The sequence below is a fragment of the Tachypleus tridentatus genome, chromosome 1, assembly GCF_004210375.1.
Source record: "Tachypleus tridentatus isolate NWPU-2018 chromosome 1, ASM421037v1, whole genome shotgun sequence".
Classification (NCBI taxonomy): Eukaryota; Metazoa; Arthropoda; class Merostomata; order Xiphosura; family Limulidae; genus Tachypleus; species Tachypleus tridentatus.
The window spans coordinates 153231366-153250246 of NC_134825.1; the positions used below are offsets into that span (position 1 = coordinate 153231366).

Genomic DNA, 18881 nt, shown 5'->3' on the forward strand with positions numbered 1-18881 from the left:
TACTTCTCCCTTATATAATTTTCCTATCTGTCTTTTTAATAGCCCAGAAAGAATGTTTATGTATCTGAACATGGTGATACACATCAAGTGACACAATTAAGTTGTAAAATAACATACCAAATATAAAGTACATGCAGACTAAACATACACGTTGGTGTACTTTGAGGGGAGATTGTCCCCCTCTCCACAGGATAAATGTGGCTGGCATAATTGCTCCAACTTCTTAACTAAAACTTACTACCCAGATCTTCAGGAAAATCCTTTTCCATTCACTTCCTTTTAGAAGAAAAATGGTAGTCATGGAAAGTTGAGAACATTTGTCACTATTATTTTTCCTGTTATGATTTATCTAGATGTTGGCTAGAAGAATAAAGTAGGTATACATGTACTACCAAAAACTTCCTAGAACTATTCTGTGTGTTATCTAAGAAGGCATTAGTACACACCTTTGTGTTGTATTTTTGTATAATGAGCAATGTTAAAGTTACCATACCCTGTTAACTTCAGTATAGTGTATCTCATTTATAAAACAGTATGGTTAGTTAGTGTTACAAAATCTATTTTCATCAGATATTTGTAATGATAGTCACTCTAATTATAACTTTTAGACCAGATCATTATTCCCCACTAATAATTATCATTATTACAACAAGCTGTAGCTATTTTACTTTAAGTGACTGGATATATATTCCCTGGTATTTGTTCATGCTTAAAAAAACAGTTTAACAGTATTTTTTTTAGTGTAAACAATGCACTTTTAATGATGCACATATTCCACTGTCTAAATTTTAGCATTTTATTTTTGATCTCTTCCAGCGGTACGAACTGATCGAATGAGAGGTGGAAGGAACAAGTTTGGTCCCATGTATAAAAAGGACCGAGCGAGAAAGTTGCAGCTCCTCCGTCAAAAACAGTTAACCCAACCACAGTGTCAAGAGGTTACAAGGAGTGAGGTGTTACCCAAAGCCTCAACTCAAGCGTTATCCACTTCTGTGTCTGCTTCCTCTTCCCCCTTATACTCATCAGACTCCACACTTGTCAAGCAGGAACTTATTCAGATCCCTCAACTCAGTTCTTCTACCAGTTCCCCAGACCTCTCACCTTCATCACTTTCTGCAACTGCTTTAGCTCTACCTATACCTTATAAAGGAAATCAACCTCATACATCCAACTCTCATGCTGGGGAATGCTTAAAAAACTTATGTGTAACAGCCCATGCACCCAAGAAACCCTCACCTTCATCTCACATAACATCTAATCCTTGCCCTCCCAAGTTATATCGGAATGACCCAGGAAGTTCACATCTTATGCCTGTTACCCTGGCAGAAGAAAGTGGCAAGACTACACTTCTTATCAAGGAGTTGCAAATGAGTATGGCAGATGATAAAGAGTGGCAGAGACAGTTGTTCAGTCTCTTACAAAACCAGACTTACAATCAGTATGGCGTGGACCTTTTCAAACTAATGTGTAAAGTAATTGACCAGTTCCTGTTTGCTCAAGTGGACTGGGCAAGGAATAGTATTTTTTTTAAAGAACTTAAGGTAAGTTCAAATTATCTGTTTGTTTATAATAACCAAAGTTCTTAAAACTGTGGTGTGTTAAAACATTTTAAGAAATTGATTTTTACTCATTTTTTGAGACTGGAGTTAGTTTTAGTTCTTTATAAGAAAGATATCAGTAATTAAACTTGATATAATGGAAATGTGAGATCATTCAACTAACATTATCTTGACCATACAGGGTATAAATTAAAACAATTTGTATTTTCTTTTAAGGAAGACTTCTGATTATTTAACTAGGTTAATCTGGAAATTAAAAGTTTTAATCTAGTTGATTTCCAAAACTAGTTATGTGTAAATTGAAATTGGTGGTGATGTTGGATTATGTTTGTCTATGAAGGGATTATTTCAGCATTACCAATTGCCTTAGTTACTTAATATTTAAAATGACGTTAGTTAGGTTGTCTATTCCATGAGCTAATTATTTTGCAATCAAAAACGTGAAATTACCTCATTTGGGAATTACTTATTTTTTTTAAATTAACATAAAGTCATGTTGTTGTTAATGGCCCACGCTATATAATTATAGAATTTTCCCATATTCAAAGACATGAAGCTAGTGTTCACCATAATTTTCTCATATATTTAAATTAGTTAAGATGCTAAGTGAGCCAGAATTATTTTATTTTTCACAAAGTTTCAGATGGAAATACTTTGTCAGTTGAATTAAACTGTGCATATGTATTACTGGAACTAACTGTTCATTGAAATAATATTGTTATGGTTTAAATGTATTTGCTGATAAAGCATACATAATAATAAGTTGTATTTCTCATGACACATTAGTATACGGCATATTGTATTTTTATCACTACATTCTTTGTTTTGTTCTCCATGATGTTTCCAAGATGAAGAGTGTATAATACCATATTCATTTCTGCTGATACATTTTGTTCTTTACCATAGCTCAACAGGCTTGTTGGGTTGGGTGCTGGGGCTTTATATCACAAAGTACTAAAGCCATTAGCACAAAACATTTTGTTCTAATTTTAAAAAGCCAAAGAATGTAAAATATGTAAAAAAAATAAAAATCATATCCTTAAGGTCCCTTTGTTCTTGCAAATATGGTTAAGAAATTAAACAGAAGTAAAAAGACCAGTGGCCCATGAAAAGCTATTGCATGATCAATCTGGACAGTGTCAATACTGTTCAATATTACTGACAAACTATGGGACACATCTAAAATGTTACTGGTAGCCATAGTGACAGAGTGTTGTTGAAATACTATTTGTATTATACACTTACTTTCATCCAAAAAGTTGAGGGGCAAAATAAAGAATGTAACATTAAAAATACAATATACCAGTGAGATTGGCAAGCATTTATCTTTTTATATATCCAATAAACAAATTAGCAAATGATGGTCCCATTTTTGTGTCCATGGCCACCAGTTTAACTTACTTGTAGAATTTATCACCATAGGAGAAGAAATTGATGGAAATTACTAGTTTTGTAAGGCAAATTGGACTATTGAGGGGGGGTAGGGGGAATGTCTCAGTGATCAAAATTGAAGTTTAAAGTTCCTAATCTTTATCATGTGAGGTTACTGTATGTAATGGTGTAATGTTGAAAGTAGGAAATCATCATTGTCTGTTTCAACATTAACGTCTGTGAAGGCTTTAGTGTGTTAATTCTGTTTCAGGTAAGAATAAATAAGTGGTGCCATAATATTGTACAGAACAGTGGTTCTCAAACTTTTGAAGCTGGCATTCCCATTTTCAAATTTAGTACTTAAATCTAAAATTGCAAATCTTCAGCTATAAAATTTATTTTATTTACTTGTAATAATTATTTTTTAGTAAAGCTACTGCTGGTACTAGAAACTATAATCCATAAATTTCGGATGCATTAGAGCATTACAAATGTTATTTAACTAACAACATTGAAAAAACAAATAAATCATAATTTTTTCTTAAATGAAAAATATAAAAAGTAGGATTATTCAGTATTATTGCTGCTAGCAGCTACATTTTAATGTGTATTTTTATATTTTATTTTAGTAATTATTATAATTGAACGATAATCAGGAAGCTTTCTTATTCTATTCCTTTTTTGCTTATTTCCTTTTGCATAACCTTTTGATGACTATCATTTACCACTCCTCACCCATAACCTTAAAGATACACATACCACAGTTTGAAAAACACTGGATTTAAAGGTTTGACAAGAACATGCAGAAATTATAAGCCTACTTTGATAACCAAGTTTATAGATCTTGGAAATGGTGTACAATAGAGAAGTTCTTGGCCTTTAACAATAGTAGGTATGCCATCAATATCTGTCTACCAACTTGTTAAAGATATATGCATTACAGTTGTTCAGCATGCTTCATGTGGATTATCATTTAGCTCATTGTGTTATTCTTGGTTAGATAAAATATTAAGTGATTCAGCAGTGTATAGTTTGCAATACCATGCATGCCTTTCAACAGCTGATTTCATTATGGTATGATTTAAATCTTGATGACAAGAAACCCACTTGAAGTAAAAATGTATCTTAGAATGGCTGGAATGGGTATTAACACTTTTATTGATAAGGAGAGAACAATGTTTCAACCTTCTTAAGTCACCTTCAGGTTGAGGTTGAAACATTGTTTTCTCCTTATCAATAAAAGTGTTAATACCCATACCAGCCATTCTAAGATACATTAATCATTTAAATTTTGTAGAGAAAACTAAATTTTTTTTTTCATCACTCTTTTTCTTCTTCTTTACTTCCATTGTTTTTGTCATCTGTTTGGTCAGTTTCATCCATAATTCTTTTGACAGAAAGATTTAAACACAAACATTCTACTTCCACAACCTTTCTTGCTTCCTGTCTTGATGTAAGAAATAGTTACATCAAATAAATTAACACTTCCTTGACAATTTGTTTTATATTATAAATTGGATGTGTTGTTTGATTAATTCTGACCTGTTAACTTTGAAGGATATGTATACTTTTTATTTATTTTACTGTTATGCAATATTAAAAGAACAGACAGGGTAAAAGCTTTCTAAAAGTTGTTAGACAAATATAAGTATATGCTAGTTAACAACAGCATAAAAGACATTCTGGCATGTTTTAGACTTTACTGTATATGTACTTTTACTGAAAGCAGTTACAAAAATGTTCTTTTCTTTCCAACACAACTATGGGTTATGGTTTTAACATACTTGTAGGTGATCAGAAATCTCGATTTTGAAAACGATTATTATAATTCTTATTTTGTTGATATCAGACAGAGAAGAAAAATGATATTAATCATTTGAGATATTTATTCATTCACACAAATTCATTGTAATACTAATCCTTGAAAGAACAAAATATAAAACTGTGGTAATGCAGTTTTGTATAGTGTACAATTGGATTCTGGCTCTTGTCAACATTTTCAGTCCTTGCTACATGACATGTATCTTATCAAAATCTTCAGTATTGGAGTGAAAAGCTCCTACAAATATTTGAAGTTATCGTATGTCCTATATATATATATTCTCACAAAATTAAATCTTTTTCACACCAATGAATTATGAGTCACAAATGATATATAAAAAAACAACTCTGTTTCATGGTGAGCTTGTAGAACAAGAGGTCATCCTCAAACAAACTTTAAAAGAGGTGAAAGAGGCATGTTTATGCATTTAAGATAAATTACATTTTTATTTCTTACTACAGGAATTATTTTCATGTTTTATTTTTTCATAATTTTTTTTTTCGTTCATGTACAGTGCTCTCTCCCCAGTGGTTAGTATGGAGGCTTATAATGCTAAAAATCAGGGTTTATAACTGCCATGGGAACTATACAGATAGCCCATTCTATAACTTTGAGTTTCAACACAAATAAGCTTACGTATATATCATTTTGAATTGGATGTTTGATATCTAAACAATGTTTTTTTTCTTTACTATTTTAACATCCTTTATTTGATTAATACAGATGTTTAACTTGAGGCATACAAACACACACATAAAATGCTCCACATAGTTGTATTTAACTGATAGTGTGATGTCATTCAATTACATGAATCTTCCCTATAAATGTAGATGTAATCATATGGTGCTTGGATTGTGAGATAATGTGTAAGTGTAAGAGTTCCTTCTGGAACAATGTACTCTCTGAAGTTTCTAACTACTAATACTTCATTGGTAATTGCTTTGTTTGTGGCTTGGTGATTGTACACTTGATTTACAATCTATAGACTGTGAGTTGGAATCTTGTGACTGAATATACTTGCTCTTTTAGCCATAGAGGCTTTATAATGTGATAGTTAATCCTAGTTTCTTGGTTGGTGGTGGTGACTGTTTTCATTCTTAGCCTATTACTAATAATTAGGGAAAGCTACACAGGTAGCCCTCATGTAGCTTTGCACAAAGTTCTTTAGTGGCACAGCAACGTGTCTCCAGACTTATAATGCTAAAAACTGAGTTTCAGTACCCATAGTGGTCAAAACAGATATCAGGTTTTGAAGTTTTGTGCTTAACTCCAAATAATCAAACTTTTTATGGTCATTAGTTTGATAGTCTAACAAATTACCACTAACAGCCTTTTCCCAATGTGTTGCTAATAGAAACTCAAATGTTTTTCAACTCCTTTATATTATCTTTAATATCACAACTAAAACAGGATGTAACTCGCGTTTTACGCATAAAGCTACCCTCTTCCCTCATCTTTAATACTCTATTTTTAAAGAAACTTGTGTCATCAAAATTATCTGTATTTTTAACCATGTTTCACTTATTACCATTACCTTCTTACTAATGCTTTAAAGTTTTAATCTTATTTCTTATACTTCTAGCATTATAATATTAACAGTTAAGCCTATCCTTACAAACCATTTCTTGTGCTAAACGTTTCTTTTTCTTTTGAATTTAGTTCCTTACTCTCACCACTGTCTAATCCTAGTTTAAAACTTCCCTTACAAATGAATTAACAGTCTTAGCAAACAAGTCAGCTTCTGCTTCATTAAAATATAAATCATCCATTCCAAAAAGCTTCTTTCCTCCACTGAATGAATCCCAGAAGTCCAACCAGCTAACCTGCTCATCCTTACCTATTAACCTAAGCCTAGCATTTAACCCTAGTGATTTACTTATAACTTCATCCCCACAGAGTTAATTCTGGGTGGTATCTGTAACAAAATTAAGTTATGACCTTTTTCTTTAAATGCTTTTATCAACCCTTAATTAGTTCTTCTAACTTGATTTTCCCTAAATGCATCACAAAAACTGCATCTCTGCAAGTTATATCCTCAATCTGTGTCCCTGGATAGTAATCTGGTTTTTTCTCCCAATTTACCCCCACCCTCAGACTGTTCTATCTATATGCCTTGTTAAAGAATCACCTGTAATTATAACTTCCTTATCATCCACATCCTTTTTGACCCTTTTGTTTTCTTTCCTTTCAATAGTTTCTCATTTGTAGAAACCAAGGGCTGAAATTTGTGATATACAGACAATGTCTCACCAGGTTTGGGGGGAGAGGAAAAGTATCATCCATATATTTTTTATATAGTCTACCTTTTTATTTATTCTTTATTACTTTTTTTAAGACATCTTGAAAGTTTATTTCAAAGTAAGAACTAAAGTATATCAGGAAAATTACTTCAAAAGACAGTGAAAATTTAATCAGGTAATTATACTTGTATTTTTTAAAATGAGAAATTTCACATTGTTGCAAAAAATTTGATACTATGTTGCATAAAATTGGTGTCTCATTAGAAAGAAATGGTTCTATTTCAATAAAACAATTATAAAATACATTCTTCAGTCAAATACAAGACTAAAGATTTTAAAAAACATATTGGAAAATACAAAAGACATACTTGTATGAAAAAAAATTTAGTCTGAACACAAAACAAAAATATGATGACCCATTCATGTAACGAAACACTCAGAGCAGTTGCTTACAGTTGTATAACCCACTCAAAAAATTTCTTGAATGTTTATAAATATTCTATATTTTTGGTGGTTGACTTCATTTTATAACCGCATTAAAGTCTTTATCAAAGTAACATCAAATTTTTGTAACAAAGTACCAAGTTTTTGCAGAACTCTGTATTTATGAATTGGAAAGTAACATCAGTAGTTTGTTCTAATGCGAGAGTCAGTAGTTATGTGGGTGACACGTTGTCCTGGATCCGAAATTTGTTGCTCAACAGAGTAGGCGCATTATAACTAAATTCACTAGTTTTTACTCCAGTAATACTCTTTTTAACTTCCTGGATGCCACTGTTAGCAGACGAATCCCTTACATGTAAATAGTTAAGCTCCTCCTGAAATCATACTGTAATTTCCCAGTCTACTGTTCTATATATATATATATATATATACTGTCTTAAATTTGATTACGACAGCATCAAACCTATAAACGCTACATAAAGATTGAACATGTTTATCACCAACTTCCATAAAAGTACATGCTAGTCCCGAGTTTCCAAATAAAACTCACTCATTTCACCCATTACAACTGACAAACTGTGGTCGCGTAACTCGTACACTTCGTTCTAACTGTGATGTTTACAGAGTCGAAAATAAATACCTAATACCAAATGCGATTAAGGTTGTTACTGTTAAGCGTAACGTGTTCGTCTTTTGACCACTACCTTGTTTTAAAATACCAAACAGCAATAAACTAGCTTTTAGACTGTATCTATGCAACAAAACGATGGACCATAATGTTTTATGATGTGCCGATAAGTTGAAACATAGTTAAGCCCAACATACTGTTACACGTCTAAGCCTATTTTAACGTAATAGTTACATTTACACCGGTAGATACAATAACTTACCCTACTTACTAATGTTTTTCATGGACTGTGATATATTGAATCGAGGTGTTTAACTATGTTTTATGTTGAGAAATGATTTTGTTGTTGCTCTTTCATATCGTTTTCACACCCTCTCGGTGTGGATTCCTGTACGTGGTGAGGGGGACCTCCCAGGGAAGGTTCTGTTCTATCTGGTTACCTTCTCTGGAATCTAAACATCCACCCACGTGTTTGCCGTGCGTGGCGACCCGTGAAGGGGAGGAGAGGATCCTGGTGGTTGAGGGGTCCAACCCTAACACACCACTTTGGCCTCGAATTCCTGTAGACGGGCGGCCTTTGGGTGGCCCCCCTTGGGTCAACCGGCTGGTCCACTTGGGCTAGAGTCAACCAAGTATCAGTGTTGGAAGTTCTAAACGGGTGTTGTGGACATTGTGCCTGATGCTGGTGTTTGGGTATAGTGCTCACGAAACCCTGGCGTTGCTGCATTGTCCTTGCGTCCCCTTGTAGGGCTCCATGGTGGGTGGGGTCAGTGGGTACCGAAATTTTTTCTTTTTCCTATAGATCCTCTAAAAATTTAAATAAAATTGTAAAAAAACAGTCAATGGGTAAGCGACCACGTCTTGAATACTCAGAACAGCAATCTTCAACATCAGTAACACACGTGCCTCATTTTCTTATATTACATTCTCTTTCGGAAAAACCTTTAGGGCAAATGTCCCCTTTTTTTATTCAAAAGGGACTAGAGGGACTTGCTGGCTCTCCAAAATCAGTAAAGAAACTTCGATCTGGTGACATATTGGTTGAAACATCCACATCCCAACACAGTGAACTCCTCTTGAATTCAAAGGCAATTGGGGATATACCTATTGAGGTTACACCCCATGCTACCTTGAATTCTTCACGAGGAGTTATTGTTGAGAGGGATTTGAAGAACGTTCCAGAGTCAGAGATTCTCGCTGGTCTCTCCACTCAAGGAGTTTCTGCAGTGAGGCGCATCTCCACTCGCAAAGATGGAGTTACACTGCCAACAAATACCCTCGTTTTAACATTTACTTCACCACATGCACCTGCCACCATCAAGGCAGGTTATCTCATTTGCAGGGTTCGGCCATACATACCAAACCCTCTTCGATGTTTCCAATGTCAGAGATTCGGCCACTCAAAGACATCCTGTCGTGGTTCCCTGACATGTGCTCGTTGTGGAGGCAAGGACCACGATGCCTATGACTGTGACATGAACCCACATTGCGTAAACTGCAATGGTTCTCACCCCTCTTACTTTCATTCTTGCCCAAAATGGTTGGAGGAAAAAGAGGTGCAGCGTTTGAAAACGACACATAACATTAGTTATCCTGAGGCTCGGAAATTGCTGTCCACAACTCCATCTTGGATATATGCTGCTGCACTTCATTCTACAACTACAGTGGGAGTGCAGACAGATCTCTCTGTGCCTCCAAGAGAATCGTTTTCAAAACAAATTAAAAGCCTTTTGACCTCCGTGGTTAAAAAAGGTTGATGAATCGACTTCCACACCCATCTCTGTTCCTCCCATACCTTCCAACAAACCTCAAGATCCACGTCCTTCAGTTTCAAATACAGGCATTTCTTCTGATACATCTTTTTCTCCCACCACAAGAGACAAAACAATTATTCGTTCGCGTCCTCAGTCACATGGATTCACCTTCCAATAACAAAAACCTACCCACCCGACCCAGAGCAGGATCCATGGAGGTTGATAGACCTCCTCCGACTAAAGACAGTAAAGAAAAAAGACGTGGTCGTAAACCAAAGGGTTCTCCAGCCACTTCACCCACCCGTTCTTAAAAATGGCCACCTTGATACAATGGAACTGTCGAGGTTTACGTTCTAATCTGGATGATATCAAAACGCTGATTGCTTCCTACCATCCTGTTTGTCTTTCCTTACAAGAATCATTTCTAAAACCTACTGATACTGTCTCCATTCGGCAGTTTTCTCTGTACAGAAATGACAGGTTGTGTGATGGTCGAGTACATGGAGGGGTGGCACTGTTGGTTGATCAACACTGCCCACCCTGTCTTTGTCACTCAACACACCCTTGGAGGCTGTAGCCATCCGTGTTTCCTTGGGTCACACCATCACTGTTTGTTCTCTGTACCTGTCCGCTGGAGAGACATATGATCAATCAGATCTTGATGCTCTCGTTGAACAATTGCCACCTCCATTTCTAATCCTAAGGGATTTTAATGGACATCATCCCCTCTGGGGAAGTGCAATTATTGATGGGAGGGGCCGATCTGTAGAGCGGATGCTCTCTAATCACAATCTTTCTCTTTTCAATACTGGTTCTTCCACTTACTTTCATGCACCTAGTCAGTCCTTTACCGCTATTGATCTCTCAGTTTGCTCCCCTTCATTATTCTCCCATTTTTCATGGAGGATTGACAATAATCCACTAGGCAGTGATCATTTTCCGATCCTTTTGAGAGAGACTGGCCGTGGTCGATGCCACCCTACCCGCGTGCCCCGGTGGAAGCTGGATCAGGCAGACTGGTCCACTTTCACTGCTCTCGCAGAACTTGATCCTGCCATCGTAAATCAGCCATCAATAGACGACTGTGTAGCAGCGGTAACTGACTGTATTACACATGCAGCTGCTCAGTGTATTTCTAAAACCTCGACACGTTTTCCACGATATCCTCGTCCGTGGTGGAATCCTGCTTGCCACTTAGCACGGAAGGCTCAAAAACGGGCCTGGGATACTTTTCGTAGATATCCCACACTTTCAAACCGGGTTGCTTTCCAATGGGCCCATGCACATGCTAGGTGGGTAAGAGGTCAAAGCCAGAAGGAATCTTGGATTAAGTTCACAACCAGCATATCTTCTACCACCAGTTCCAAGATCATATTGGACAGGATTCGAAAGGTTAATGGGCACTACAATTCTATCCCCCTCTCGATTTTACTCTCTGATGGTCAGGAGGTGAGTGATGTTTGGAACATCACTAACACTCTAGGTGAAAGCTTTTGCCGGGTATCTAGCACTTCTGCTTGTTCCTCCACCTTCCTGGCCATCAAGACTCGGGTAGAGCGATCACCTTTTTCCTTTCTAACTGACTGTTTCTTTGACTATAATTGTCCCTTTACCCTGGTAGAACTAAAAATGGCCCTTCATCGGTCTGCCAGTACGTCTGTTGGACCTGATGATATTCATTATGACATGCTGCACCATCTATCTCCTGCTTCTCTTGATGTCCTTCTGATTGTTTTCAACCAGATCTGGCAGGAGAATGTTTTTCCTGATGCCTGGCGCCAGGCTATTATTTTACCTTTTTCTAAGCCAGGGAAAGATCCCAAGATTCCTTCAAACTACCGTCCAGTTGCTTTGACGAGCTGTCTCTGTAAGACATTAGAAAGGATGGTTAATGCTCGTCTTGTTTGGTTCCTTGAATCAAACAACCTCCTCTCGCCCACCCAGTGTGAGTTCTGTCGACAGCACTCCACCACAGACCACCTAATTCGTCTTGAAACATCTATCAGAGAAGCCTTTCTCAACCGCCAACATCTTGTATCAATATTCTTTGACATAGAGAAGGCTTACGACACAACATGGAGGTATGGCTTTTTGCGAGACCTCCATACATATGGGTTACGTGGCCATTTACCCATGTTTATTAAAAATTTTTTAATGGACAGGAGATTCCAAGTTCGTGTGGGTTCGACACTTTCCCGTTCTTTTGTACAGGAACTTGGAGTCCCTCAAGGCTGTGTATTGAGTGTTACACTCTTCAGTATAAAGATAAATGCCATCACTGAACAACTCCCTCTCACTGTTGTGAATGGGCTGTATGTCGACGACTTTCACATCTCATGTCAGTCATCAAACATGAGATATATTGAGCGGCAACTACATACCGCCCTCAATTGTGTACGGAAGTGGACTCTGGCGAACAGCTTTAATTTCTCTCTCTCCAAAACTGTATGCATGCAGTTTTGCCGTCGACGGGGTATTCACCCTGATCCTGAACTTCATATCGGTGAAGTTTTTCTGCCAGTGGTCCCGGAGACCAAGTTCTTGGGGCTTATCTTTGATCGTAAACTGACCTTTATACCACACTTAAAGCAGCTTTGGGTCAAATGCACAAGAGCACTGAACATCCTCCGTGTTCTCTCTTCTACCAGTTGGGGGCAGATCGCTGTTCACTGTTAAAGGTATATCGCGCTCTTATTAGATCGAAACTCGATTATTGATCAATGGTCTATGGCTCTGCCAGACCCTCGGCCTTAAAGATGCTGGACCCCATTCATCACCAAGGACTTCGACTCTGCACTGGGGCTTTCGGTACCTCTCCAGTTCAAAGTATATACATTGAATCTCATGAACCTTCTCTACACCTTCGCCTATTGCAACTATCTTTACAATATACATGTACTTCGAAACTTCATTCCTTACCAAAGCATCCCACCTGGAAATGTGTTTTCCTTCCTCGGTGGGCAGTACTTTTTCAGAACAGACGATCTGTCATTGCTCCGTTTGGCCTTCACATCCGGGCGCAATTGGATGAATTGGGTGTGTCCTTGGATAACATTGCAGATTCCACAGATCGGCCCATCCCACCATGGCTTATTACAGCTCCCAAATGTGACCTTTCTTTCAGTCACCTAAAAAAGGCAGATACTCCAGATTGGAAGTACCGTCTTTTATTTAATGAACATCTTTCAAACAATCATTCAGTTCCCATTTATACAGATGATTCCAAATCAGGTAATTCAGTGGGCTCTGCTATGGTTTGCCATGGGTCAGTAGTTGCGCGCAGAATCCCTTTTACAGCTTCTGTGTTCACTGCTGAACTGTATGCCATATCTCTTGCCCTGGATCATATTGCAGCTGAGCAGTACTCCAACTGCACTATTTATACTGATTCGCTTAGTTCCATACTTGCCTTGGAATCGCTACACGTTAGCTCACATCCTATTCTCGCTGATATTCGAAACCGACTGGCCCATTTCTCATTAGCAGCTACTTCAATCCAGTTTTTCTGGATACCAGGCCATGTTGGTATTCGCGGGAACGAACTTGCAGACATGGCAGCTAAATATGTCTGCTTCAGCACCATCACTCCTATGCCTATTCCGTACATGGACTATGGTGTTGTCTTCAAGGCTTCGCTCCGTGCCAGCTGGCAGTCCACTTGGAGTGAGCAACGTGACAACAAACTTTTTCAAATCAAACCCAAAATTGGACTTTGGCCATCTAGCTTCCGTAAAGTTCGGAAGGAGGAAGTTGTTCTCACTAGGCTACGCATTGGTCACAGTTTTTAACTCATCATTTTCTTTTATCTGGAACTGATGCACCAATGTGTAGTTTGTGTAACACTCAAATCACTATCAGCCACGTTTTACTTTCTTGCCATCGTTACAATTCTCAACGACGGCAATATTTTAAACATATTTTTCCCAGGGTCAGTCTGTAACATTGGACAGAGTTATTGGTGATGGTGACTCTGTCCACCTTGATAATGTTTTTAATTTTTTAATGGCCATTAATCTTTTTAATCTCATTTAAGTGTTGCATATTTATTAATTACACCTTTTTAATTGTGGTTCCTTTTTTACAGTTTTAATCTCTCTCCTTCAATTTGACATTGGACAATGGCCAGAACATTAAATAACTCGACACCAGGACTGGAAAGGCCAACTTCAGGTGACTAACGCTACTGTTTGAACTATCCGTTTGAACTACTCGTTAGTCGTCCTGGCGAGTTGTTATTATACTTTTGCTGCATATCATTTCACACTTTTACTACTTAACTTTTAGTACTGGCCATATTGACTCATAACCCGGAACCAGGACTGGAAAGACCAACTTCAGGTGACTGACGGTGGTTTTTATACTTACCTGTTAGTCTTCCTGGCGGGTTATGATCATTACCATTCTGCTACAGGTAGTTCTTTACAACTTTGTTGACTGGATGTCAACATTGGTTTTTACGCCATTTTCTGTTTTAATTGCCGTTTTGCTTTTATCTTCAATTACTTTTACAAATTTTACTCCATTTACTTGACTTTTATCTTTTACTGGACATTTGGCTACTTATTATTACGATTTTGCGGAGTGTCTTTTAAAACTTTTATTCTTTTACATTTTGATAATAGCTGCTATGACACATAACCCGGAACCAGGACTGGAAAGGCCAACTTCAGGTGATTGACCGTGGTTCTTGAACTTACCTGTTAGTCTTCCTGGCGGGTTATGATCATTACCATTTGCTAGAGTAAATATTTTACAACTTTGAGACTGGATGTCACCATTGATTTTACACCATTTTCTGTTTTAATTGCTGTTTTGTTTTACCTTCATTTACTTTTACAAATTTTACTCCATTTACTTGACTTTATCTTTTTACTGGACATTTGGCTACTCATTGTTACAATTTTGCTATGTATCTTTTAAAACTTCTATTCTTTTACATTTTGATACTGGTTGCTATGACACATAACCCGGAACCAGGACTGGAAAGACCAACTTCAGGTGACTGACGGTGGTTCTTGAACTTACCTGTTAGTTTTCCTGGCAGGTTATGATCATTACCTTTTTGCTAGAGTAAATACCTTACAACTTCTTATACTCTGCCTTCTATCTTAACATTGTAGACTAGGTGTCAACATTGGTTTTATACTTTTTTGTTTTACCTTCATTTCCATTTATGTCTATTACTACATTTATTTATTTATTTTTTTTTTTTTTTTACATTTTTACGGAATGTCTGGCGCAGATAGCCTCGCTGCTTTGTGCCATAAAACACTAAATCAATCAATCAATCGATTTCACACGTGAAAACAAAAACTGAATTAATAAGTAGATTAAGGATATATCTCTCATTTTCCTACAGTGTTGAAAAAAAGCAGTATTTTAATGTTAAGCGAGTAAACTATTTCGAAAAAATTATATCTTTCAATACTCATAAATTGATACATTTTCTGTGCGACAAAAACAGAATAAATGGATTTTTTTTTCATATTTCCTGGCAAAAATATAACTGGAATTTGAATCCTATATTTAACAAAAGAATGTGTGTGCAAAGCACGAACTATAATCCAGTTTGGTTATGTTTTCCTGTGTGAGTATAATACAATTATGGCAAAAACCGACATTAGGTGCTTGTTTCTGGTTATGATGTTCCAACAGTGCAAACAATTTGGAAGGACATAATGGTACCTGAACATGTTTATGACAGATTTTAAGTCATTCGATTTCTTTAGTAGGATATGTTACATTTAACGTATATTTAATCAATGCTGCTTAGAATTTTAGTGTCCGTCCCCCGCTGCTGAATTTCCATCATAGTAGACAAGAGCTTTGTTTGTTTGTTTTTGAATTTCGCGCAAAACTACACGATGGTTATCTGCGCTAGCCGTTCCTAATTTAGCAGTGTATGACTAGAGGGAAGGCAGCTAGTCATCACCAACTCTTGGCCTGCTCTTTTACCAACGAATAGTGGGGTTAACTATAACATTATAACGCCCCAACAGCTGAAAGGACAAGCATGTTTGGTGTTCCGGGGATTCGAGCCGCGACCCTCAGATTACGAATCGAATGCTTTAACCACCTGGCCATGCTGGGCCAGACAAGAGCTCTGGCAAGGTAATAATGAAATGACGTAGTAATCCATTGTGCTTGTATTGTTCGAAACTCGCTCGAATAACTCGACAGTGGCTTCAGTCACTTCTCTTGGCCATCGTAGTCACTAGACTTGATTCTGAATAGGCATCTTTGAAATGAACTTTAAATTTGTCTGCATATTGATTGCCATAATTTTTCACCAACAAATTTTCAAAATACCATCCTTTGTTGAATAGACTATAATCCAACTAGATACCTACCAATATCTTGAAGTCTAAGCCACAATGCTTCCAGTCGTTATTATGGTGAAAGGTTGATCAATCAGTCATTAGGAGAGAATCCTAATAAAATGGCCAGACATTGTATGATACGGAAAGTCACCTCATCAAAAGCAAAAAACTGTACATAATAACAAAAGTGTATCATGTTGTTGAATGCCTCATGGATACCAGAGTAAATAAGTAAATAAAACACGAAAGAAAAAGAGATATGAAATGTTAAACAAATGCGCTATGGTGATAAGGGAATAACAATACTGGATTTTGTAAATGTTTCACTTTATAACACATAGATGTCATAAACTTAAAATAGAATGAACTATTGTCAGAGCAAGCCATATCTTAAAGGTTCAAATCTACTCTGACCATGATAGCTTGCTTGAAATGATAAGCATCATCATAATTGTTAACTGAGCCAATCACAACTTAGGTGAACTCGGATAGTTCCAGTTACATCTTCTAAGTCATACTGAAACCGCACCAGTCAACTTGACAATTGGCAAGGCTAATAGATGAACAAGAAGATAAACATGGCCTAGACTGGAAACAGCTAAGTTTTCACGCAAGATTGCATTTATGGGTGGATATTCGTGGGAATCTTGGAAACATGACAGAATACTAGCCACAAATATAATGCTGAAAAGTTTAATAATGTGTATACAATTTCTAAGAAGAATATCTGTTATATTAAACTAAGATACAACCCGAACTACCACAAAAAACTTTTTTTTTTTTCATATATAACCAAAGAAACAACAAAGTGAAAGAAATTTGTATTTGAGAGAAAACGTCCGTATCTGAGTAATATTTGTTTTATTTCCTTTTATGCTTTATTGGTTGTCATTTCGCCTTCCTTTGGGTTCTTAAGCTTACCTTCTGCTACTCTACGTATGGTGGCGTATAGATCTGACGCAACAAATAAAATGTTAAGATCACGTACTAACGTCAGATATTCTCGCCCTTTCAGCTGTGTTTGCGTTATAACGTGACATTCAATCCCATTATTTGTTTATATAGGGTAGCCCAATTGTTTATGATTAAAGGGCCATTTTTCTCTAGTCTAAGACTTCAAAATTAGGAACGGCTAGCATAGATAGCCTTCGCGTAGCTTTACATGAAATTCGACGTGTGTTGAGTTCGATCTTGTAGATGCATTTAAGTTCTTTTTGAACAATAAAAAATATTGTTTTCCGGTACATGTTAAAACTTAAAATTATATATCTTTGATTTTAATATTAAATTTAAGTTAGAAAAGAATGTGTATTTTTGTTTATGTGCTGGATTGAGGTTTGGAATGTTCAAAATTCGAACTTTAAACACGTTCCACGTTTTGAATTATATGGATATTATAATTGTGACTATGCTACGTGTTCTTTTAAAAGGTAACACGCATAGACGTTTCGTGTTTCTCAGTGTCTGCGCTCACTTTTCAGTAGTTCTAAATTAGGATTATTTCTGCCTTATGTCTCTGTTATCTGTGACTTGGCCATTTGACTCTATGTCGTCTAAGGTGTCTTTTATGTTGAAAAATACCAGATTAAAGAGGTTTTTGATGTTGTTTATATTGGAAAGTTCCAATACTTGTTATAAACACACGGGATTTATTTTTTAAAGTTACTAGGAGAACAAACTTTTTGACACTCTAAAGAAGTTTTGTTATAGAATGAATTTCAAAAGATGTTATCCAAACGTAATGGGTAGTGGAACAAAATTCACGAGAGACTTGTACTTAAAGCTTTTACTACTTAATACTGTCGAGTGAAACCATTTAAAATATATCAGCTGAGTCATCTGGTTATGAGTCTTAATGAGTCATGACGTGGAATGAAATCGTATTACATTTTGTAATTGGATTTGTTGTGCTTAAACTAGACCTTTGCTATGTATGCTTTTTTTCATATAAAATTATATTTAAAGGCACTTGATGTAAGTGTCATTGATTGACAAATACAAATCAGAAATGATCCATAAAGCTGATGTTTTTTTGGATTTTTTTTAGTAGGTGCAAAAGAGGGCACTTTTCATAATATATATAGGAGAGGAGAATCTTTAGAAGACGTGTATTTTTATTTTTAGCCGTTGCTATGGTATCAATAATATTAACCTTTTTGAATATCTACATTTCCAGGAGGCCCGGCATGGCCAGGTGGATAAGACACTCGACTCGTAATCTGAGAGACGCGGGTTCGAATCCCCGTCACATCAAACATGCTCGCTCTTTCAGCGTGGGGACGTTATAATGTGACGGTCAATCCCACTATTCGTTGGTAAAATAGTATTCCAAGAGTTGGCGGTGGGTGGTGATGACGAGCTGCCTTCCCTCTAGTCTTGAACTACTAAATTAGAGACGGCTAGCATAGATAACCCTCTTGAAGCTTTGCGTGAAATTAAAAAATAAACCTACTTTATCATTCTAATTTAAATAAGCAACCTTTCTTACCATTCATATTTTCATAAGGTTGTACTTTTGTTTCTTCTTATACAACGTATAACAAATATAAACACTTATTGCCTACGAAGATTATTTGTTGTCGTCTTGAGGTTCGAAAAGGGTTAAGTTATTCCTTACTTAGAGCGTTGCTGTATTTATAACTGTCTGTCTTGCTTATGATTGACGTTCTTGATTACTTATTCTAACTGGTACCTCGAGGTAGCAGTAGATAACTTCGACGATTTTCCTTCAACACGCGTGCGA

At 36.5% G+C, this 18881-nt stretch overlaps 1 protein-coding gene across 2 annotated transcripts in view; it reads left to right on the top strand.

Moving 5' to 3' along the window:
* The window catches only part of LOC143227568 (nuclear hormone receptor FTZ-F1-like), a 46231-nt gene that overhangs the window by 19797 nt on the left and 7553 nt on the right, over positions 1–18881 (top strand). For both annotated transcript variants that reach the window (XM_076458999.1, XM_076459007.1), the window contains exon 3: positions 817–1541. In XM_076458999.1, the coding sequence (XP_076315114.1) occupies positions 817–1541 (725 nt within the window). The remainder of the gene's footprint in view (positions 1–816; positions 1542–18881) is intronic.